This window comes from Coffea arabica, chromosome 4c (genome assembly GCF_036785885.1).
Source record: "Coffea arabica cultivar ET-39 chromosome 4c, Coffea Arabica ET-39 HiFi, whole genome shotgun sequence".
NCBI lineage: Eukaryota > Viridiplantae > Streptophyta > Magnoliopsida > Gentianales > Rubiaceae > Coffea > Coffea arabica.
Window position 1 is genome coordinate 4232070 of NC_092316.1, and position 24235 is coordinate 4256304.

The 24235-nt window shown below is 36.0% G+C and overlaps 4 protein-coding genes across 12 annotated transcripts; 3 read left to right on the plus strand and 1 right to left on the minus strand.

Annotated features, from left to right (window-relative positions):
• Positions 1 to 32: 32 nt before the first annotated feature.
• LOC140005157 (ubiquitin receptor RAD23b-like) lies at positions 33 to 4498 on the minus strand. 2 transcript variants are annotated; one of them, XM_072045568.1, is made up of 12 exons: positions 4198 to 4498; positions 2687 to 2848; positions 2458 to 2496; positions 2308 to 2369; positions 2181 to 2231; positions 1919 to 2096; positions 1712 to 1846; positions 1564 to 1629; positions 1260 to 1307; positions 1066 to 1175; positions 428 to 506; positions 33 to 302 (listed from the first exon to the last, which is right to left on the minus strand). In XM_072045568.1, exons 1-12 carry the CDS (start codon positions 4261 to 4263, stop codon positions 186 to 188), a joined length of 1113 nt encoding a protein of 370 aa, XP_071901669.1. In that variant the 5' UTR covers positions 4264 to 4498; the 3' UTR covers positions 33 to 185. The 2 variants fall into 2 exon arrangements, with proteins under 2 accessions (XP_071901669.1, XP_071901670.1); XM_072045569.1 differs by having other exon boundaries at positions 2478 to 2496; positions 4198 to 4339.
• A 6990-nt stretch (positions 4499 to 11488) lies between these two features.
• Positions 11489 to 12407, plus strand: LOC113740097 (NAC transcription factor 25-like). Its single transcript, XM_072045103.1, has 3 exons — positions 11489 to 11495; positions 11584 to 11897; positions 12213 to 12407. The coding sequence occupies exons 1-3, from the start codon at positions 11489 to 11491 to the stop codon at positions 12405 to 12407; spliced, it is 516 nt and encodes a 171-aa protein (XP_071901204.1).
• A 2430-nt stretch (positions 12408 to 14837) lies between these two features.
• On the plus strand, positions 14838 to 15995 carry LOC140005034 (uncharacterized). The gene is made up of 2 exons (XM_072045104.1): positions 14838 to 15365; positions 15870 to 15995. The coding sequence occupies exons 1-2, from the start codon at positions 14838 to 14840 to the stop codon at positions 15993 to 15995; spliced, it is 654 nt and encodes a 217-aa protein (XP_071901205.1).
• On the plus strand, positions 15756 to 23978 carry LOC113738796 (uncharacterized). Of its 8 annotated transcripts, XM_072045573.1 has the most exons (23): positions 15756 to 15772; positions 15898 to 16092; positions 16615 to 16707; positions 16802 to 16969; positions 18048 to 18302; positions 19247 to 19371; positions 19615 to 19656; positions 19742 to 19823; positions 19904 to 19972; positions 20054 to 20224; positions 20308 to 20373; positions 21070 to 21138; positions 21244 to 21405; positions 21499 to 21557; positions 21738 to 21908; positions 22227 to 22339; positions 22456 to 22550; positions 22632 to 22673; positions 22847 to 22981; positions 23061 to 23109; positions 23180 to 23229; positions 23543 to 23604; positions 23692 to 23978. In XM_072045573.1, the coding sequence occupies exons 4-23, from the start codon at positions 16811 to 16813 to the stop codon at positions 23753 to 23755; spliced, it is 2040 nt and encodes a 679-aa protein (XP_071901674.1). In that variant the 5' UTR covers positions 15756 to 15772; positions 15898 to 16092; positions 16615 to 16707; positions 16802 to 16810; the 3' UTR covers positions 23756 to 23978. The 8 variants fall into 8 exon arrangements, with proteins under 8 accessions (XP_071901674.1, XP_071901673.1, XP_071901672.1 ...); XM_072045572.1 differs by lacking the exon at positions 15756 to 15772 and having other exon boundaries at positions 15796 to 16092; positions 16605 to 16707; XM_072045571.1 differs by lacking the exon at positions 15756 to 15772 and having other exon boundaries at positions 15796 to 16092.
• The last annotated feature ends 257 nt before the right edge of the window (positions 23979 to 24235 follow it).

Consider the following 24235-nt stretch of genomic DNA (forward strand, 5'->3'; position numbering starts at 1 on the left):
GGAGGTGGGGGGATTTAAGGGAAAATGATACAGAACCATACAACCGCCTTAACAATGTCTCTATAATTAGGAGCCATCAGAATGTAAAACACAGAAGTTTGACAAACTCCAGGAAACACGATCTTCAAAAGTTCCGGACTATAACTATACGTAATAAAGAATCTTCAAATAGAATGTTTCCGCGTTCAATCTTCATAATCTCCAGCATTCTCAAGTAGATAATTGATTGCCAGTTCCTCGTTGCGGTCACATGCTAGGAAGGCCTCAATGACAAGGGCTCTATCAAAGCCCATTGCCTCAAGCTAAATTGAAATAAAACCAGCAGCTATTAGCATAGTTAATAGATGGTACAAATAAAGCTTTTCAAAATGTCAAAAATACAAAGTAACAAATGAAACCATAAGAAAGGGGGAAGGCATTCACATACTCGCTCAATGATCTCCTGCTCTGCTGGTGTGACACTAACTGCATGGGGCATATCCTGCTCAGCCTGATCAAATAAATCCCTAGAAAAAGGAGCTAAATCAAAATCAAAACGTACGGGCATGCTCATCATTACTGCATTAGACAAACAAGGTCCACTGCTTGTTGAAGCTAGATTAAAAGATCAAATGTCAAAGAGCTATACACCACCACCAGCAGAAAATCTATAAATATCCAACATTTTCTAGAATTGAGATAAAGAGTACCAGGCAAACACCAGTCAGAAACAAACAAGTATTATATGTAAAAGAAAAAATAAACATAGCCCAACAAACCTTCTACGCACAATCTTGAATACAGCAGCAACTTATGACTTTCAAAAAAAAATTGTTGCCAATATGAACTAATGGACAATGAAAAAGTTTTATTATATGTTCTTTTTTTCCCATTGGGCTGGTGTTTCAGTGGGTCAGAAACCCCCCCCCCCCCTTTCTCTCTTCTCAAAGAAAAAAGACCCAAAAAATGACTGATACAAATTAAAAATGAAAAACAATCATGTGTTTTTGGTAATAACTCAATATATGAGAGAATGGAATTGTTTTCCAGTTCCTTGAATTTTCCAGACAGTGAGTAGCCACTCACCCCTCAGAACCATCCATTGGTTCGCTGATTAATTGAAGAAACTCTTGATGGTGCTCCTCTATTAATCTCAGTAGTTGAGGATTTTGCTTTCCGAGCTCCTGAAGCATTGGCTGTAAGAAATAAAACAACATTAGACTTTCCAAACAGAAAAAAATCAACACATATGATAGCAAAGAGCATATACAAATCTACACCTGTAAAATTTGCGGATTAGCTTGAACCATTGACCGCAAAGCTTGGAACTGAAATGCAAATGAAAGGACAATTGTTACAAAGAAAGTTGCTGTATGAGATGACCTAATACAAAAGCCCAATGGTAGATTCAAAAGTTGGCTATTCTAACTTCATAGAAAACATAATCCAAATTAACAAGAAAACCACAAATTATGTTGCTCCTTGAGAAAATCAACAAATTAATCAATTTTGTCATCAAACATTTTCTGGAGTTGTGTAAATATGATTACTTGAAGTACAAATTATGCAACAATGAACCACCACCTGTTGGTTGTTCCTAAGAAAATCAAGAGAACCAAGACCTGCACCAGCATCACCAGAAAGATTCTCCTGGAAAGAATACATCTTGGACTTTGTAAGATACAGTATAAATGATTAAACATAGCAAACACCAGCAAAATTGAGGAGAGACCTGAGGAAACAAATTTAGTGGAGAAGAGTTGGGTGCCCCAGAAACAGCAACATCAGAGTCCAAACCAGTTTGCGTCGCTGAATTAGTCCCAGTAGGAGCCACTGGAACAGCAACTTCTGCCATTTCTGGAATTCCCTGATATGGAAGACAAGGTCAACAATTAAGGATGACAAAGCTAAAGGTGGAGGAAAAAGTAACAGAACCTACAGAGTATAAATAGTCCACAGCTCTTTCTGGATTGTTATAAGCAGCTCGAAGAGCTCGAGTAACTGTTTCCTTGTCCCAAGTGCCACCACCCATATCCATTATTTGTTGAATTGTTTGCTCGAGATTAGTGCCAGCAACTAAATTAGAAGCAGCTTCTCCATAAGCATTGGAAGGTGCACTGTTGTAAGGCAAAAACAATGTATGTTAACTCTCTCATAAGAGTTGTAGTCACTAAAACTTCTACAATGACTGAGATCCATACCCAGCTGGCAGAGGCTCGTGATTAGAAGCAGATGCATTGGTCTTTGTGGCCCTATAAAGCAAAATTACATTGTTAACCAACAACCTAACATAAAAGTGCTGATTTTTACCATCCTTCATCAACTTACAGGACTGGAGGAGGAGCTTCAGGTGGTGTAGGATTAGAAATTGCTGCAGCAGTAGCTGTAGGCTGTACAGGGGAAAAATACACAAAACAAGTTCATTATTACAGATAACCCCTTGCTAGAGAAATAACATACCCATCCGTAAAGAAATACCAGGGTAGAAGATGTCCCACCAGAGCCCGAAGCTTTGCTCTGCAGACATGAAAATAACCCAAAAAGATTGATAAGTAACCATTCAATTATATATTCAGAAGTCATACTGATTCTATAGGAGTTGCCAAGAGATAACAAGAATAACCATCAACGCCATGAAGCATTGAGCACTAGAAGTGCCACCTAGAAGGTATTACACAAGGAATACATGAGGTGCACCAGACAATACCTTACTGAGCATGACCACGAGAAACCCGTCTTCAGACACTTTGTTTTCTGCCAAGGTACTTTCATCTTTCAATACCTTTCCATTATGAATCAATAACTGCTGACCACATGGATAACTATCTTTTCCTTTCATATCTTCAATGTTCTTTTTAACTGCCATAATCTGAAACCAGAAAAGTAGCATCTGAATCATTCAGAAACAAATTGTTTGACAAAATAAAACCATTTTATATTTGTTTTAACATTTCTGGTAGAATTCTGAAGCACCCAACAATTCAAACAATTCAGCATACTCAAAGGGAACCATTGACTGGAGAAGGGTATAAATAGAGTGAAAACAATCAACATATGCTAAAACCACAAAATATAAACAATTAAGCTGAACAAAAAAAAGAAAAAAAAAATCTGTCTTTTGTATTGTTTTTGTTGTCAAACCAAGCTGTAAATTGATACCACTAATAAGTGCGCCACAATTTGAATTCCATCGCCATCAAATAAATCTCAGGCTTCTCCAATTCACAATTAGTCACCATACTTATTGCACATGTTTCCTATCATCAGAACCAAAAAATCTCAGCCTACATTAATAGCCTTTTTATTTTTTTTGGGGCCCCGGGGGGGGGGGGTGGTGGTTGAAGGGCCTTTGGTACTGGATAACAATATTTTATCTTTTGAAGACCTCTGATCCCTAAATCAATCTCATAACCAGCACGTCATTCTCTCTCTCTCTCTCTACTTCATTAGGTTACCCATTGCCTACTGTTGTCATAGGATCTGATATGGAAGTAGCACTGCAATCAAAAACCAACACCAAATCTGGCAAAGTTCCACAACATCTCCACAAATTTGATGAGAATTATACAAATAAGGATGTCCTATATACCTGTCCAAAAAACCATTGAGGAACACAGAACTGTATCCCACCAAGTAGTCAGAGACCACTCCACTTGAAACCCCTCCGTATTTATCTATTTTTAGCCACAAAATAAGACCTACCGCCTGTCAAGCTATAACCCATTTCTCAAATTGCTCAAAGTCCAGCACTACTACTCTAACTAAACCAAGTACAACCCACTGCCCACCAAACAATTGTTTACCCAAAACCATATAAGCTCTCAACATTTCTTCGCTTCCTTTTGTACACTCAACAAACATGAAGTTCCCCAAATCATCTATAACAGGGCTTGAACAAAAAACAGGGGGCAAAAAAAAAACCAATCATTAGTGCTAAAACCATAGCTTAAATGCAAATGCCAGAAAAAAAAAATCTTACAAAAAAAAGGATAAAACTTTAATTGAAAAACCCCTATATTTCCTATTTGCACCATGAAAAAGCGAACGATATCTCCAAATTTATCAAATAAAACAAGAGCCTGCGAAACGAACAAAACTGAAAGAAAAATAAAAAAGAAGCAACACTGAAAAATAAAAAACCAGAAAACAAATGCAAATGTAATATCAAAATCACATAATTTTCAATAATATGTTATGAAAAGAGAAAAGGGATTTTACAGTGTCGCTGGGCTGAACCCTAATTTCAAAGTGGCTGCCCTTGAGAGTTTTCACAGTGAGCTTCATATCGGCGAACTCGAAATTTGATGAGACTTCTTTTGCTTTTTTGCACAAATTTTGTCCTAGGCTTTTCGATTTCGGTCGAATCAGAATGGAAAAATATGTAGGTGAAGTTCGAGGCTTTGGATTAAAGAGTTGGAGGAAAAAGGAAACCCTAGAACCAGGCAATGCTGATTAGGAATGCTCCAGAAAAGGAAGCGCCAGAGGGAATCAAAATAAATGGTGTTTTTTGTGCGACTGCGCAAGAACGGAGGACGTGACTTGCAAATTTGTAAACCTTTTTCTTTCTTTCTTTCTTTTTTGGTTTTAATTAATGAAAGTTGCAAATGCGCAACTCCATTTCTTTACCCCTTGCCATCTCAAAAGAGATTTTGGACGGCCAAGTTTTCCGAAATAATACATGTGTGTTTGGATAGAGTATTATTTGAAATAATTACTGTAGTATTTTTTATAATATGATGTATATATGATAAAAATTTAGTTGGAAATATAAAAAAAATAAGTTGAAAAATATGTTTATAATGCGTGCAAAATATTATTTGAAAATATTTATCTATCGAAACACAATCTTTGTTTACTAAATATTTTTTAATCATTTTCTTATAATATCAATAACTTTTTTATCTCGCATACATTCATATGACAAAAGCGTGATAATTATTTATATCACATCACAAAAAGTGTATTCAGCTACTTAGTGCTGTTAATAATAAATTCGTTATCTTTTTTTTTTGAACCTATTAAAAGGAAAAAAAAAAAAGGACTTATAAGTATTAAAAGATTACAAGTAATACTTTTTTTTGGATAAAATTACAAGTAATACTTCAAGGTAAATATAAGTGGATGAGTTCTCCCACTTAATAATGTGAATCATTGTACTATAATCCTATCTAGATTTCTCTTCAAAGAAGGTGGTGAACCTGGCACCTTTGGCCTTCATTATTCAAATCAGTTCTCCAACATTGTATTCACTGTAATTGACCAATTAATTAAGAAAAGATTTTATTACTTGAAATGTCTAATAGCCCCTTTTGGGAAGTTATTATAAAATCCAACAATAGTTGCTTATGCGTAAATAAGATAAAAATCAAAATCAAAATTTGTTTGGATAGGAGGTTGTGATATGAAATAATTATTGTAGCACTAATTGTGATATGATAAAAATGTGGTTGAAAATTGTGTGTATGATGTAAGCAAAACAAAATTAAAATTTTTTTTTTGAAAATCTTGCAATCCAAATACACCCTTATTCGGATAGGTTTGGAATTGGGAAACGTAACCCAATAAGGTTCAGGATGATCCAGGTTAGGGACTTGCAAATCTTAACTAGTTTCTGACTAATCATCGCTAACCCAAGTTGTACCATAACAAGGAGACATAACCCAACTAAACCTCGAAAAAAACTAGCAAGTCAATTTCCATACTCGACTGCATATATAAAGTACACAACGTATCCCTCAAAACATAGTACATTACTTGCTCGTTACATTTGGTTGGAAAACTTATGGAGGAAAGTAGTACAAATAATCATGATGACCAAAACGAAACCCAGGAGTGGGCTTCTGCATGGAAGGATTATATGTCAATGGATGGAAGCAGCATATGTCAACGAGTGAAGCAGAATTAGAATGGAAGAATCCAAGTTCATCATTGACCTTAAAACAGTTGTTGGTGTTGCGAAAACTCTACCAAATTAAGGTATAACGAGTAAATTATTGTACCTAAAATTGCAAAATGGTAATTCTCAAGAAATATTTAGTGAGGCACACTGGCTTGTTTAAGTACCAATTTTCTAAACAGAATCACCTATATATGCAATTAATTGTATAATAACTCACTATAAATATACCTACAAATATAGCTACTAAATAGACAATAAAATAGAACACCAGAATTTAACGAGATTCGACTAATTTGCCTATGTTCTCAGATACTACCGATAACTTAATATTTCACTAGAAGAAATATTACAAAGAGAGAGAAGAAAGCAAGTTATAATGCTCTTGCTTGGTGTATCTTAATTGAGAAAATAGAGAGCTTATTTATAGCTCTCAAAACCTTCTCCAATTTATAAATCCACCGATGTGGGATTGTAATTGTGCCAAATAATTCAACAATTTTAGCTATTTCAAAGTCAATAATTGAGACTTGGTTTTGAATTTAACAAATCTCCACCTTAGTATAATTTCTAATCCCACTAAAAATACAAATCTTCTCCCTCAAAATTCGGCGGTGTCTTCAAATGCGTTGTCAAGCGCCAATTTTCAAGTTGTGCACAATATTTATCAAATTCAAACAATGTTGGAATTTGATAGTTGTCACAACCTTCGTAAGCATATCAGTAAGATTCTCCTTTGTCTGAATCTTTTGAAATAGTATCGTACTATCTTCCAAAATCTTCCTCACAAAATGATACCGTACGTCGATATGCTTCGTTCTTGCATGATAAACCTGATTCTTTGCTAAATAAATAGCACTCTGACTATCACAATGAACTTTGAAAAGCTTTTGTCTGATTCTCAATTCATCAAGCAATCCATAGAATCCAAATTGCTTCCTTAACAGCCTCCGTAACTGTCATATACTCTGCCTCTATAGTAGACAAAACAACCGTTGACTGTGAAATAGACCTCTAACTGACTAGTGCCTTAGCAAGTGTAAACACATACCCAGTCGTTGACCGACGTGTATCTTGATCACCTGCATAGTCGGAATGACAATATCCAACTGCGCCTTGACCAATCTTCTCATCCCGCTCAAATACTAATCCAACATCTATGGTGTTCAAAATGCACCGTAAAATCTATTTCACAGCCTGCCAATGCTCCTTGCCAGGATCATGCATGTACCTGCTCACAATTCCAATTGTTTCTTAAATGTCGGGTCTTGTACACACCATATTATATATCAAGCTATCTACCGCATTTGCATATGGTACTTTTGCCGTATATTTTTGTTCTGCATCATTCTTTGGAGATAACGATGCACTGAGCTTGAAATGAGGAGCACGTGGAGTACTAACAGGTTTGGTCTTTTCATTCATACCAAATCTCTTTAATACTTTACTAAGATACTCTTTTTGAGTCAAATAAAGCCTCCCTAATCTTCTATCTCTACTTATCTCTATGCCAAGAATTTTCTTGGCTTTACCAAGATCCTTCATTTCAAATTCTCGACTCAAATGAAATTTTAATTTTTCAATCTCACCTTAATCCTTGGAAGCTATCAACATATCATCAACATAAAGAAAAATATATATGTAGGATCTATCTTGTAGCTTGCGCAAATATACAGTCACCATATTTGCTTCTTGTGTACTTTTGCCCCATCATAAACTTGTCAAATCGCTTGTACCACTGCCTTTGAGATTGTTTCAATCTATACAACGATTTGTCAAGCTTACACATCATTTTTTCTTTACCAACAATTTTGAATCCTTCTGGTTGAGGCATGTAGATTTTTTCTTCCAAGTCACCATGTAAAAATGTAATTTTTACATCTAATTGGATAAATTTCAGATCCAATTGTGCTACCAAAGCCAATAAAATTTTGATGGAGGAATGTTTCATGACTGGAGAAAACATTTCATTGTAATCAATTCCTCCTTCTGATCGTAGTCTTTAACCACCAATCTTGCTTTGTAGCAAACACCAGATTTGTCAGAAAATCTTTCTTTCTTTGCATATACCCATTTGCACCTAATTGCATTCTTTCCCTTTGACAGATTGACGAGTTGCCAAGTCTGATTCTTATAAAGGGTCTGCATTTCTTCTTTCATGGTTGTCCTCCATTTTCCTTTCTCTGAACTTTGGACAGTTTCAAGATAAGTAGTAGGAACTTCATATATTGCAATTGCAGATGCATTAGCCACCATATTAACATACGGAGCAGTTACTTTGATAGTTCTCTTTGGCTTACTCAATACAATTGATTTAAGTTGCTGTGAAGACTCTCTAACTAGAACATTTTCTTCAGTTGATTCTTCTTCTACCATAAGAGTCATTTTTCAGTTGATCTTTCTTCTACCATAGGAGTTCTTTTATCTGTTCCTATATCCATTGCTGGTCTGATAATGTTTCTTTCAAACTCCACTTGCTTAGGAGTGCTCTCCATCTGTTGGGGAGTACCATCATTCTACTGTACATCTACCTTTATTAACATGGTAGATTCATCAAAGGTGACATCCTTGCTAAAAATTATCTTCTTCGTTTCAGGATACCAAAGGTGATAATCTTTAATGCCTGTCATGGTCCCCATAAAGAGCGCCTTTTTCGCCCTTGAATCCAACTTTGATTATTTAACATGATAATATGCAGTAGAACCAAACACATGTAAGAAATAATAATCTGTAGCAGGTTTCCCCAACCATTTCTCTAATGATATTTTGCCGCCAATAGTAGTTGATGGAAAGCGATTAACGAGGTGATTTGCATATGCTAAAACCTCAACCCGAAATTGTCTGCCCAATCCAGTATTGGACAACATACACTGAACTTTCTCCACCAATGTCCGGTTCATATGCTCTACCATCCCATTCTGCTGTGGTGTATCTCTGACTGTGAAGTGCCGAACAATGCCTTCATTTTTACAGATCTCTATGAACGGATCGCTAGTGTATTCACCTCCATTGTCTGTTCGAAGGTGTTTAATCTTTTTTTCTGTTTGAGTTTTCACCATTTTTTTTCACTTGATGAAAATTTTCAATACTTCACGTATCGCCTTCATAGTATACACCCATACTCTTCAAGAGAAGTCATCGACAAAGGTAACAAAATAATTTTTGCCTCCCAGAAAAGTTGTTTTGGAAGGTCCCCACACATCAGAGTGCACATAATCCAAAATATCCTTGGTATCATGAATTACAATGCCAAAATTTACCTTTGTCTACTTTCCTTTGACACAATGCTCGCAAAAATCTAACTTGTAAACACTGGCTCCTTTCAACAATTCTTGATTTATCAGAAGATTCAAGAATTTTTCTCCGACATGCCCTAAGCGCATATGCCATATTTTGGTTACTTTCAATTCTCGATCATTATTAGAAGCCACTGTCACTACTCCAACAATTGCATTACCTTGATAGTAATACAAGTTATTATTTTTTCGAATTTCTTTCACCAACACCAATGCACCTGAAATGATTTTCATCACTCTATTATATGCCGACACCTTGTAACCTATTGATTCTAGTACTCCCACAGAAATGAGGTTCTTTTTCAATTCTGGCACATGTCGGACATCAGTTAGAATCCTAATTGATCCATCATGATTTTTCAGCCTAATTAAACCAACCTCATCTGTTGTTAATGTGGTCTCATCTATCGTGTAGACGACTCCACCTTCTTGTTCTTTGAAATCCAAAGAGTCATTCCCTATTGGACGTCATATGATGATTACAACCTGAGTCCAATAGCCCTGTACTAGAATGACCAGTAGGCATGGCAGCTAATGAAAAGTCTGAGTTTTGATCAATGCACTCGGTAACATTTGAATCCGTAACAGCTTTTTCCTTATCAGGTATATTCTTCAGCTTTGGGCAGTCCTTTTTCCAGTGTCCTTTCTATCTGCAAAAAGCATACTCATCTTTGCGTAGTTTACCTCTCGATTTGGATCTACCTCTCGTCCCCTTTCTCTGATTTTGTGAGCGTCCTTTAGTTATCAGAGCTTTTGCTATTCCATATTTGCTATTTTGCTTGTCTTTTTTTCTGAGCTCGTAGCTGTATAGGGCATAGCTAATTTCATTAAGGGACACCTCAACTTTTCCATAGAGTAGAGTTGTTTTGAGATGATCAAATTCCTCAGGAAGAGATCCTAACAACATAAGAGCCAAATTTTCATTTTCAAATGTCATATCTAAATTTATCAGATCAGTGATTAACTGATTGAAATTAGTGATGTGATCACTTAGAGTTGTGTCGGGAATATAAGTGAAGCGAAACAAACGCTTCTTCATATTGAGTTTGTTCTGACAATTTTTCTTCAAGAATTTCTCCTCCAATCCAGTCTGCAATTTATTTACAGAAGTTTCTTTTGAAAATACATATTTCTGTTCTCTTGAAAGACACGATCGAATTGTACCACACGCTAAACGATTTAGCGTCTTCCATTCATTCTCTTCAATCTCTTCTGGTTTCTCTTCTTCGATGACAATATTTAGATCTTGATTAAAGAGCGCGTCTAGAATTTCACTTTGCCACATACCGAAATGACCGGTACCATCAAATGTCTCTACATTTAATTTTGCATTCATTATAGCATTTCTTGCCATAATAGACGATGACGAGCTTGTCGATGCTTGCATTGTAGATGAAGATCTACTTTCGGTCATCTCTACAAATTATATTTAGTAGTTCCTAAATGTAAAATAACAATAGCCCAAGAAATTTTTTCTGATGTGGAAGTTTAGACTATGCTGCAACTACAGAGCATACTAAGAAACTTTGAGCTTTGATACCAATTGTTGCGGAAGTTCTACCAAATTAAAGTATAATGAGTAAATTATTGTACCTAAAATTACAAAATGGTAATTCCCAAGAAATATTTGGTGAGGCATACTGGCCTGCTTAAGTACCAATTTTCTAGATAGAATCACCTATGTATGCAATTAATTGCACAATAACTCACTATAAATATACCTACAAATATAGTTACTAAATAGACAATAAAATAGAACACCAGAATTTAACGAAATTCGGCTAATTTGCCTGCGTTCTCGGATACTACTGACAACTTAATATTTCACTAGAAGAAATATTACAAAGAGAGAGAAGAAATCAAATTATGATGCTCTTGCTTGGTGTATCTTAATTGAGAAGGTAGAGAGCTTATTTATAGCTCTCAAAACATTCTCCAATTCATAAACCCACCGATGTGGGATTGTAATTGTGCCAAATAATTCAATAATTTTGGCTATTTCAAAGTCAATAATTGAAACTTGACTTTGAATTCAACAGTAGGAATGGAAGAAATTTGTCCCAATTGGTTATAAGTTCGTCCCAAGTGATTATGAGCTTCTCAAGTATTACCTGCTCCCAAAGGTTCGTGGTGGATTCACCTTGTCGGCCGCTGGTTTGGGTATTATTCAAGAAACTGATGTCTACTAGTCTCATCCTGCTAATTTTCCTGGTAATTACTTCTCCCACTTTAAAGGGGGGTTTTTTTTTTCCAATTTAGAATGCTGTGTTCTATAAGATGTGTTTTTTGTGTTGCCGTAATCTGTAATCTGTAAGATATGTTCTGTAAGTGCTGTAATTTGCAAGATGTGCTTTCTCTCGTTCTTATGATGTGTTGTTTTTTTCGTGTTATCAACTTGGAAAAAATGATCAGGCTTGGACAAAGGAGAGGAGTCGTGTTATCTTTTCACCATAAGAGATTTGAGGTATGAGAACAGTGAGAGGACTGCCCGGACCACAAAGGATGGAAGGGGCCATTGGAGGATGACTAGCAAGCGTACTCCATTGTTTGAAGCTGATCGCTCAAACTTGAATCAAAAGAATACCCTAGTTTACCACCTCACTAAGCCCCCAAGACCAGGTGTTCCCTCAAATAAGGATCTCAAGACTAATTGGATAATGCATGAATTCGTTCTCGACAGAAGTCTATATGATTGCTGTCAGATTCCATCAGCATCAACCAATAAGGTATACATGACTTGTTCTTCCTAATTAACCTGCATCACAAACTATTGTAGTTGGTTTCTGCTATGATGATTAAGAGCTATTCTAGTTCAATACAAAACGTGAAAATTGATTCCATTAGATGTTTAAATATAGAGACAATTCTCATGTGAGTTTTCTACTTATAAAACATGTAGTCATATAGGTAGACGGGTTCTTTGGAAATAAGCAGAGAACCACTGTTTCTGTTTAAACTAAACTAAATAAATAAGGTGGATGAGTCCTTTGAATTCATATTTTCCATACTTATATATTTACTTAATTTATTTTGCGGTGTAGCTCAAGCAAGTTGTGTTGTGTAGAATTTATGAAAGAAACAAGGCTGAAGCAGAACAAGAAAAGAGCCGAACTGATCAGGATAGCACAAGTTTACGAATCAGAGACGCAGGTGGCAGTTCTGTTGGAATTGAGAGAAGAGAAACTTGCACCAAAAGGAAGCAACGTCCAACGTCCACCCCAGAAAAAGGCACATGAAGCTGCAACCACCATAAATCTGTTGTACTATTTGATCAAGAGGGACTGCCTTCTAGTCCGCCAAAACGATCTAGACTTGTTATGGTAGAGCAGGATAAATCCCGGATACGCTGCAAAGAGGAGAATGGTCTTGAAGGAAATAGCCGCAATGAAGAGGATGAGGATGTCCAGTCGCGGATTGGTTGCATAGAGGATAATGAAAGCGGACATCTGATGGCAAGCGTCAACCAGGAGGAGGAGGAGGAGGAATCCTGGATAACCACGATGAACGGTGGTCATATTGAGGAAGGGAATGAAAGTAGTCAAGAGCTGCATCCAGCAAACGCGGGCATCGAGGAGAATTCGATAGCCTCTGGAGATTGTTTCAACAGCATTAACAAGCTGGCCAAATATACAAAGGCATAGTAGCGGTGATGTTTCATCTGATACAAGCTTTATTCGTGGAGACACAAGGCAATAAATTCTTTAGGAAAGTTTCCTATTCTTACAGCAATTATCCATCGAGCTTGGAAATTTTTTTTTTTATAAAAAAAGGCTTGGACTTTCACCATTGCGAATCATTCGATACTTCTATATAGCGGACACTGGAATAGGATACAGAAGTGTTCAAAAGAAGTCTTGATACTTATTTAATCTAAAACTTTAATACTGTGATAGGTTGCATTTTTGTCATTAATTCTATCATTATTTTCCTCTTCTATTATTCCAAATATTGTATTAATTGACAGATTCTACTTATATTTGGTATTTGGTACTAATTGTAGGAAGGTGGAGCAAAAAGAGATAAAAAAATGTGATTTTTCAAGAGTTTCTTAATTCAAAATGGAGTCTACGTGGATTATTGGCAGAAGATTAGAAGGAAGTCTATTTGGTTTTAAAAAGTTAAAAATTAGGAAAATGATAGGATGGTCGACCCGTGTGATTAATACTCGAAGGAGTCAGCAGCGTGAGTGACTCTTTGGTGGGCCTGGCCGCACAAGAGACAGGAGGCATCATCTTTTCTTAGGCTTTTTTCCAGGGAAAAGCTTGTAACAATTCGGGGGGAAACTCTCTTGTCTTTGTACTTTTCTTTTTAGCCGACTTTTGGGAAAGAAACAAGGGGGAAGCTTAAAACAGATTTTTACATGGCTTGTTCTCCATTAATGGAGAACTAACCTCGTATTTCTAATCAAGGAGACAACTGACGATTTGGTTCGGCAAATACTGTAAGATCTAAACCGCTTTTAATTGTTTCTTTTATTTATTGGTATTTATATATTTCCTACTTTTAATTGTTATAACCCTTGTGTATGATTAATTAGTGCGCAATAATTAATTATTCATATAGGCTATTTTGCTAAATAGGGGTAATTGAATCCGTAATTGTTCGTTTATCTCTATCTCAGTAGCAATTGACGTAATTGGCTTTATGTCAGGGGAATACGATCTAGTTTAAACAAACCTTCGTAGCGTGTTTGTTAGTTAGGATTGAGGCTTTCTAAATCTTAATGCAAACCAGAAATTAAATTCTACGGTCGTATCTAGGATTGTTTTCGGGTTAGAGAAGTAGTTAACGGCCGTACCTTAACTATCGATAAATTAAGGAAAGGTTGGTTGTTTATCGCGTGCATGACAATTATAACCAGTCTCTTAATAAATGTTGGAATTATTTTTGCATCAATGATCAGTGCATGAACTATTTCTGAAGTGTATCCTTGGCTAGAGTGCTCCCAATTATTTCTTTTAATTAATTATTTTCTGCAGTTAATTTATTTAGTTAGCATTTAATCCTGAAAACCCCCATTTGTCTTGGCTCGAAAAGAAACAAATTTCTCCTCAATCCCTGAGGAGACGACCCTGCTTGCCATTATCTACTAGTTAGTGAATTCAGTTAAATAATTAATTCTGGTATATCGGATTAAACAAACTCTTCGGAAATAGGGTAAATTAAGTAACCCATTGCACACCTAGGGTCCCTGCTCCAGTACTAGAATTGATTATTGACTGCTTCAGGTGATAATCAGGTTTTATTATTATTATTGCACAGGTTCGGCACCTGTCATACTGATTCGGGTAAAAAGCAATTTTTTTTTTTTGTATTTCGTTAATTAGTATATGTGTTTCATACTTAATTTGTTATGCAAACACTCTTCTAGGTTCTGGAATTAATCTGAACCTTTGACTACTGTTTGTAAAGTTTCATTGCATTTGATCCTTCCAAGTATACATTCATGGATACAAGAGACTAAATCTGGCTTCGTGCATTCACGAATTTACGAACCAAAGTTAGTACCATATAAACCTGCCCAGTTTCCATTTTGAAGGTAAAAGAATTCATAATATCATCGAATTAACCATTATGTCCAATGTCCAAACTAAAACTATAAATATCAAGATTGCATCTTCTCTCAAAATCTCTTTCATAATCAAAACCTGGGGCCAATTAAAAAAATGTCTTCTTTTCCTTCTCACGTTCAATATTGCTTACCCAAAATCCTGCTCCTCCTAACCCTTCCCATTCAACCATCCTTGAGTGTCACACCCGATGGTCCTACTTTTCAATTGATCGTCAAAATCTGTAACCGAACACCAGACACACAATTCTGCAGGGACGTGTTACAACAAAATCTGCATAGCCCATCAACAGATGCTCGCACTTTGGTCGAAATATCGATCAGGCTGGTGATAGTAAATGTCACCAACACACTAGTTGCTGTGAAGCGGGCGAAAGCCAGGGCAACTAAAGAGGTAGCAGACCTTCTTACAATCTGCGAAGAGGGTTATGACGTAGTATTAAATGAATACGAGGAAGCTTCGCTTGCCATCAGCAAGAATGATATCAGGACCACGTTGTTTGATGAAGAACAGTCCACCAGTCCTATAGAGGACTGCATCAAGAACATTAATCCCGTGGTGCCTCAGTTCCAATCATATAACACCATAAATCTAGCCCTTCATAGGGTCTCAGTGGCTTGTGCTGTGATTTATTACACCGAGCCACGTACTTTCAACTTTGAAAAGGCTCAATATTTGTGGTGCTTTATCGCCATCTTGTTTTATGTGGTTTTTTTTTTTTCCATCTTGCATGAAAAACGATGACAGTCATAGCAAACATCCTTTCATGACTCGAAGATTGTTGATTGGGCTCGTTAATCGGGGTTCAATAAGTTCGAGCCCACAACATATGAACCAAGGGCACTTCGGTTGAATGCAGGCCAGCCCAACATAAAAAACGTTCCTTTTTTTTTTTTAGCAATAGATTATCATATTTTCTTAGTCATCATTATAACATCTCGTAGTGTATCATATAATTAATATAAATTACGTCGCAATACTGACTAATTACTCGATAATCTAAAAATCCACAGGTGCAATGATCCACACAAGTAAGTACTCTTTTAGAATCAGTGCCAGCGCAATTACTTCGTAGATTGGCCGAGGCCTGTCTAGGGCTTATTGAAGCTTGGGCAAAATTTTGATCAGGATTTCGCAACTTCAACTGAAACCGCAGGTCAACCCAGTTCGGTGGCTCCGTCTTACTCTCTATTTTTAGTGCTGGGAATTGAACCATGCGTGTTGCTCGGCCGTGCAACAGAACCTGGTCAGTAGCGCGTTAAGATTTTTTTTGAGGCAAGATTCAATTCGGTGGGGGGTGGAATATCCAAATTTCTTGTCCAACTCTCTCGCGTCATTAACGGAATCTCAGGTGCACTTGCACTCCTCGTACTTATCATACTCATATCATACTTCTGCTAGAGTTAGAGTTTGCTGATATATCAACCATCAAACCAAATCTAGAACTCTTAACCAAATGTACGACTGCTAATTGAGACAGAACAAGTGGCGGGATTTCTGCATGCAAACTCCTCTTTTCTTTGGTATACTTTACTTTCAGTTTGAGCGGCGTCCCGATTTAACCGCGTTTTCTCGTTCTCTCTCTCTCTCTCTACGTACTCCTTTTTTCTCTTTCCTTTTCTCTCTGCTCACGGGAAAGAGAGAACAATCTCGTTTGTCATCATCATTCAATGTCCCCGTCCTGCCCTACTGCTACTCTCACCTTTTGCTTTTGCTTTTTTGTTTTGGCCCTTCTCCGATATCTTCTCTAGATACAAATAACCTGACTTCTAAGTTGCTTGCAAGTATAAAAGGTTTATTTTAATTGTATTTTTTCGTTTTTGACTTTGACTTTGGGCGTGAGAGTGAAATTCATTCAATTAGTTGGAGACAGAATTGGAATCGGGCTGCTGCTGGCTTGGCTTCGACAATTTTGTTTAGGACTCGGATCTGCAGATCACCGTCTAGCTAGCCGCAAAATTTTTTGGTACCAGAGTAATCTAAGTTTTGTTTTTTGTTTTTTGTTTTATATAAAACGTTGATTCTACAAATACAGTTGCTAATAGAGGAGGAAAAAACAGGAGGAAACAATGGAGAAGAAGAAGTATCCAATCGGTGCGGAGCATTATACCCTGTACGAGGAGGTCGGGACTGGCGTAAGCGCTTCTGTTCATCGGGCACTTTGTATTCCGTACAATGAGATTGTCGCCATCAAAATTCTCGATTTCGAACGCGATAACGTTGATCTGGTAACTCTCCCTTCTTGCCTCTGCGTTTTTTACTTTTTGCTTAAATAATTTCTTGGCCTTCTTTTACGAGTAAATTTTATATATATTGGTAGCGTGACATATGAGCAAATTTTGCACATGTATCGTATGGTGACAGTGTATATATTTTGACCGTATATATAAAGATTAATCTTTTATATATGTATATATGTGTATGTATGCGTATTTTCGAGTCATTTTTGCTTCGTGTTAATATGGTAACTCTGTTGTTGTTGCATGTGGGCTTGATTCATCGTCAACTGTCATTACGCTGGCGTGCGTACTTTTTTTTTTTTTTTTTTTTTTTTATCGTTTTAACGGAAACAGAAAGTAAATTGGAGTTTTTTTTTTTAAAATTCTCTGGGTTGTTATATTATTGGGTGTAGTGATCGCCTCTTATGTCGAAACGAGTGCGAAATCAGATCTTAAGAGTGTTTAAATTGACAACGTTTTTAAAAGAGATCGCCGGCAAAGATGTGAGGGACAAAACAAATAAACCTGAAGAAGCGCATTTTTTGTCGTCTAGCCCATTACCTAGTATGATACACAGAAGGTAAGTATATTTTAATTCATTAGACGTTGGATTGTTTGAATGCAACGTGGAAAAGTTACTGAATATTGACCAGTTATCGTCATTACTGTCTACTGTTTGCACAAATGCTGGAGTCCTTGAAGCTTTGATTATTTGGAGCTCTGTGTGTACTCTTTTCCCTTGTTTTCATGGTTGTTGTTAAATTAGTTTTATATGAATAAGAAATGAAAACAGAGGAGTTTCACTGGATATGTGTTTTTTTTTTGTCCAACTTTTAAGTTGTAATTTTGAAATAAACTTGTTAGTTTTATCAAATGTTGGTTATTATATAAGTGATGGAACAGATTTTATGATTGATATCAAATGAATTATAGACATATAGACTACCGATATATTCATCAATATATAGCTTTTTGTTTGTTTGCCAATTTAAAATTGTTGTTTGGAAAACTATGTTATGTTGTTTCATTATAAATATGGTCGTATATTGGATAATTTGACAAACTTACATAATTTGACTCTACGTAGAACAACATTTCTCGGGAAGCCCAAACAATGGTCCTGGTTGATCATCCAAATGTTCTAAAATCGCATTGTTCGTTCGTGAGTGATCATACCCTATGGGTGGTCATGCCTTATATGGCTGGGGGTTCTTGTCTTCACATACTCAAGGCTGTACATCCGGATGGCTTTGAGGAGACAGTTATTGCAACCATATTACGTGATGTACTAAAGGGATTAGAGTATCTTCACAGTCATGGCCACATTCATCGAGATGTTAAAGTAAGTTGCCGTTGAACTTTTTGAGCAAATTGTATGCAAAATAGTCTTGATTTCAATCTTCATTATATATTATTTTTGCTTTCAATCAACAGCTTATCATATTTATAATGACATGCAACAGCATGTGTTGTGCAATATGGCAATTGTGTGTTTAAATACACAAGTGTACCTACTTACAAGTTGTGGGCAACTTCTTGTTACTTCATTGTTTAACAAGACAGGCACGAAATTTTATTTCAATCTTCATTACCACTTGGTAGATGCGCATATAGTAGACTTGTGCAAAAAATCAACCATGAATATGAAAAAGTATTACAGTGTAAGTATGTAAAATATTCTAAGAATAAACTTGAGCTTTTCCACTAGGTAGTAATGTTTAATAGATGAATCTGCATATGAGGTAGAAAAGACTTTTGGGAGGCCTTAAAGTGTCTTAGCTATGTATACAGCTTATACTACAGATTAAGTGAAGAAAACATAAAGCTGCATGTTACCATTCCCGGAAGAAAATGCCTAGCTAAGGCATCTCTTGTTTAATAAAAACTAAAAGAAAGCTGCGATACAAGCAGGATGAATAATTTTGTCCAATTGGAAGCATGTGGAGTTTCATGCTTTTGATAACTTTTAAGATCAAATAGGCATATGCATTAAAAGAGAAGAGCCAATCCTAATTGATGAGATGATAAAGCATGGCTTTGGAAATTCGTTGATGGCAATATTTAAGACACTTAAACTGTATCTTGTTGTTAATGCGACAGCTTTATGCATTAAAAGAGGAGTGCTAATCCTAATTGATGAGATGGTAGAGCACGGCTTTGGAAATTCATTGATGGGAATATTTAAGACACTTAAACTGTATCTTGTTGTTAATGCGACCGCTTTTTTGAAAGTACTCAATTTAGATCCATCATCATTTTCATTACCCTTTTTTTTTGCACTCTTAGGCTGGAAATATTCTCATCGACTCTCGTGGTGGAATCAAATTGGGAGATTTTGGTGTTTCTGCTTGCTTGTTTGATTCAGGTGATAGGCAGCGCACGAGGAATACATTTGTTGGAACTCCTTGTTGGTATGTTCCATAGCAAGAGACTACTTTTTCACATTTTAGCACTTTCTCAATGTTATTTTGTTTGTTTGAATGACTACGTTGGAGGATTTCTTGTTAATACCTATATAATTCAAAAGCTGATTCATACCCATGCATAAGTACATTAACTTAGTCTACTATATCATCTTAACCAGTTTTTATGATTCAGGCATATGGTCATTTTCTTATCACTTTTCTTTCTGTCGTTTGTCCATTTTCTTACAGGATGGCGCCTGAGGTTATGCAATTGCGTGGTTATGACTTCAAGTATGTCTAAATCTCGTCTCACTTTGTAAATTTGGATTTAAGATCAAAATTCTATGAATTTAATTTGGGTTTGTTTATCTTGAAGAGCTGACATTTGGTCATTTGGTATAACTGCTTTGGAGCTTGCCCATGGCCATGCTCCTTTTTCAAAATATCCCCCAATGAAGGTGTGTATCTTCAAGTGACATGCTTTTTATGTTTTACACAATCAAAAAATTGTTAGTTTGAGCAGCATCTCATCTTATAGGTTTTGCTTATGACCTTGCAAAATGCACCTCCGGGTCTTGACTATGAGAGAGACAAAAAGTTCTCAAAGGTATGCTATTGACAAATATGATGTTTTTTTTTCCATTATGATTGTATTCTGAGATGTTGTTGGGCGTTTTTCCTATTATAGTCCTTTAAGCAAATGATTGCTAGTTGCCTGGTAAAAGACCCTTCCAAACGACCTTCGGCAAAGAAATTATTAAAACATCCTTTTTTCAAGCAAGGAAGGTCAAATGATTATATATCAAGAACGCTCTTGGATGGTCTTCCTGCTCTGGGTGACCGACTTCAAGCACTTAAGGTTAGTGAAGTATGGCTTTTGATACAAGCACTAGTTTTCATTTTCATGGTTATGTTGCTGACAGTATTTTATGTCAACCACAGAGAAAGGAGGAAGATATGCTAGCACAAAAGAAAATACCAGATGGGCAAAAAGAAGAAATGTCACAGGTTTGATTCTTCAATAGGCACTGTTTGGAGGGAACTAATAATTTTTACTTTTTATTTTTGGTTGCATCCTCTGCAAGATTATTGAGAATTATGGTGAACAATAAATATTGATGTTGGAACATGCCTATGTTCGATAGGCACTTACATGTAAATTTTAGGTACCCAATTGATAGTGACTGTATCTATGGTCATGACAATCGTCCTTTGTGGCTATTAGTGTATTAACATGTGAACTTATACGAGCAATTGATTAACGTGAATCAAAATGTGCGTCATGCTCCAAACTTCTTTTCTTCCAAGAACGTAGCCAATTGTACTCGAGTCATTATTCAAATGATCTAGTTGCATGGATTGTTCCTATGACAGTTGATATTGAGGTGTTATAATCGTTTTTGACAATTAACTTGTCTAGTTATTGATCCCATGTATACCCCTTGCAAGAGTATGTTTGGAGTGTCAAGTTTTACTCTTTTGAAGGAAATTTAGGATTTTGGTAATATGCCCAATTGTTTAGCAATTGTTTTATTATCTAATTTACCTAGGAAGTGAAGCTGCTTAAGAGTTGATGTTTGGTACTCCTATGTTAGTTGTGATCTCTTAGGATATTGCTAAAACCTGTACTAGAATTATTACATTGTCAATTGTCTCAATTTATTTGGTTCTTGCACTACTTAATTTGTTTTCAAATGTCTGCAGAATGAGTATAAACGTGGCATCAGTGGTTGGAATTTTGATCTTGAAGACATGAAGGCTCAGGCTTCCCTGGTATAATAAATAGCTTTGTCTAGCATATTTTTTTTTTAGAAATATTGTATTCTTGGTTTTAGGATTTGATGCTATTCTTTTTATCTAATTTATTCTTTATCTCAGATCCAGGATGAGGACATTATTGTTGAGAAAGACCAGAAAGGGAGTACGAATTCACTCTCAAGTCTTGATGTACATGGAAAACAATTTCAACGTCAATTGTCTTCAGCCAGTCAATTTGCACTACAGCGTCAATCGTCGTTTGCAAGTCAATATTCTGATCCTGTAGGTCATTTTGGTTTTTACAATGTGTTCTACTAGTATGTAACACTATGAGAGCTGCTCTTCTTGATGACCTAATGTCTCGTCGCTTCTCAGGATGACAATAATCTGATTACTCATCCTTCGTCAGCTGATTCTACCGTGATCTGTAATATGTATGTGATCCTACATCGAAGTTTGATTCATTGTTTTAATCACATTGGTGCATGCATTTTACTCAGTGATAATTTATGAGCTCATATTTGGTTTTAATGCATATTGGGCTTGTTACTAAAGAACTTGGATCTCATACATTTTAGTCTTTTAGGAGTTCGCTAATTCAATATAATTTGCAGAGCTAAAAGCGAGAAATCTGATGATGATGCAAGCTGTTTCAATTCAGTCCATGAGCACCAGAACTCTATCCCCCAGAATGAGTATCATGCAGAAACTAATTCTTCCATAAGACCACATCCAGAGACCAATGGAAAATTAGCAGAGAACTTCATGCCATATTCTCATCAGAGGTAAATTCACTATTGTACAGTGGATTGGACCATTTGCTAAATTATGTTTTTAATGAATAAGGGATAAGAATTTTTCTAAACTTATCCAATTTTTATGATTCATGATAGTTAAGCATTCCCAAAAAAGTTCTCTTACAAAATTTGAAGATTTTTGTGCTTTAATGACCATTTCTTCATCCATAATCATTTTTCTTGGAACTTTCCTTGCTACATTGATAGCATCTTGATGCGCACATGCATGTTTGGTGATTTTTTTTTAAGTTTATTAATTTCTCCTTTTAGAACATGTTTTTATTTATTTATTTTAAAAATATGCAGTGATAGTTTTCAAAGTCAGCCACAAAGCACATCAAATTACAATGTTGATCTTTCTCATCAAGCAGTAATTGATGTGCCTTCTGAGACAAGTTCTAAGGCTTCCAAAACATCAGGCAAGATTTTGCTAGTTTTACATCTTTTTTGTTTAAACGCATTGCGATCTTGTTTCTTGATTTCTATAGCTGTCAAAAGATAATAATCTTTTACATAAAACACACTTTTTGAGCAGTAAATAGCGACGAACTAGATGAAAAAGCAAAATGCCCTGTTGTTCAGCAAAAAGGCCGTTTTAAGGTTACTTCCGAGAACGTCGACTTTGAAAAGGTGATTTCCATTGTCTTAACGTTTAACATCCTGCAATAATGTCTGAACGTACTTTAGAAATTTTCTTTTTTCTTTTTTCAGGTTTCCCCTTCTCCAATTCTTCAGAAAAGTCACAGCATGCAGGTGAGCTTTTTTAGTTGATGCATAAAAAATATATATATATATATATATATATATATATATTCTGTTCATTAGATGTCTCGTGCAATTGCATCCCTAAGTACAGCAATTGCATGATTGCTACTTTGTCAATTGTCGTTATACAGTTTTTTTAAATAGCATTACGGATAATGCAGGTCATTTCACCACAGCCTGGTACATCTATACCAGTTACTCTAAGTGAGGCTACGGTTGCTGTACCTCCTAATCTTCCTAACCAGCCCATTCATTCAATGCTGCAATCAGTTTTGCAAACAAATATTGTCCAAAGGGTATGGATTGAGTTTACATATCACCTTTTAGGGGTATCATTTTGCTAATAGCTTGTGACATTTATATTGATCTCAACAGGAGAGTATACTGAGTCTGATGAAGCTACTCTCTACTGGGGATTGTACAGGTAGGTGATGTCGATTAAATTGAATTGTTTTGCTCATTTTGACTTTCTTACATAATTCACAATTATGCAGTGGATGGAGCATGTGCATCGGCAAATGCAGCTATGACAGAGAAATCTTTGGTACGTAACTATTTACACTTCTTGGAAGTCGTGATATAAGAATTTGGCTTGTTTTGTGTGATTTTCCTCTTCATGTGGCACATAAGTGTTGTAGTAGTTGCACGAAAACTTTTTTTTTTTTATCACCTTTCAAGTCATGATATCTTAATTTCAAACCCAAGTTGTTGCGTATAGAGATGAGTTTGAGGATATTAGACTCGATAGTTTTGAATAGTCAAGTACCAAGGAGCTTCGTGAATTGTGTTGTTTAAACTAGTCTTTTGAGGTTGATTTTTCACAGTTTAAGCTAACCATGTTTTCCCCTTTGGACTAGATGGAGGCAGCTCATGATCGGGAGAAGGAATTACTACGTGAAGTAACTGATCTGCAGTGGAGGTACTTGTGATGACAAGCATATAATGCATGCTAACTTGTGTTTAAAACCAAATTCTAATTGCTTTGCACTTCATTTCCTTTATGTAGGCTCATGTCTGCCCAAGAAGAGCTTCAAAAATGCAAAACAGAAAATGCACAGGCTGAATTTTGATGATATACTTGAAGAGCAATACAATGAGGTTTATGTTCAAAAGATTAGTCAAAACTAGGTTGGTGTTTGTACAGTTGGGTCTCTTAAGTAGGTTAACATATTACTATAGATTACCAATTCGTGCCAATTCTGAGCCTGAAATCGGCTTTGTGCATAATGAGCTTTTCATCAAACTTTGTGATATCTAATCACGATCGTATCGTATGGAGCAGACTCTTGCTAATTTCTTTTCTCCTTAAAATTAGCCAACACGGGAACTTTCCTGGTAAAGAAACCAATCAGAACAAATTTCAATCCTGTGTTCCCATGGACCACGGGCAGGAACGGTTGCAGGTAACAAATTTCAACCATTCCTAACGGTTTTGTGTATTTTACACATTGTGTAATTTTATTTTTACACGATGTAACTTTGTTTGTACAACGTATAATTTTAGAACAAATTTTTGTGGATTCCACACACACTGTTAAAAACGAGGTACA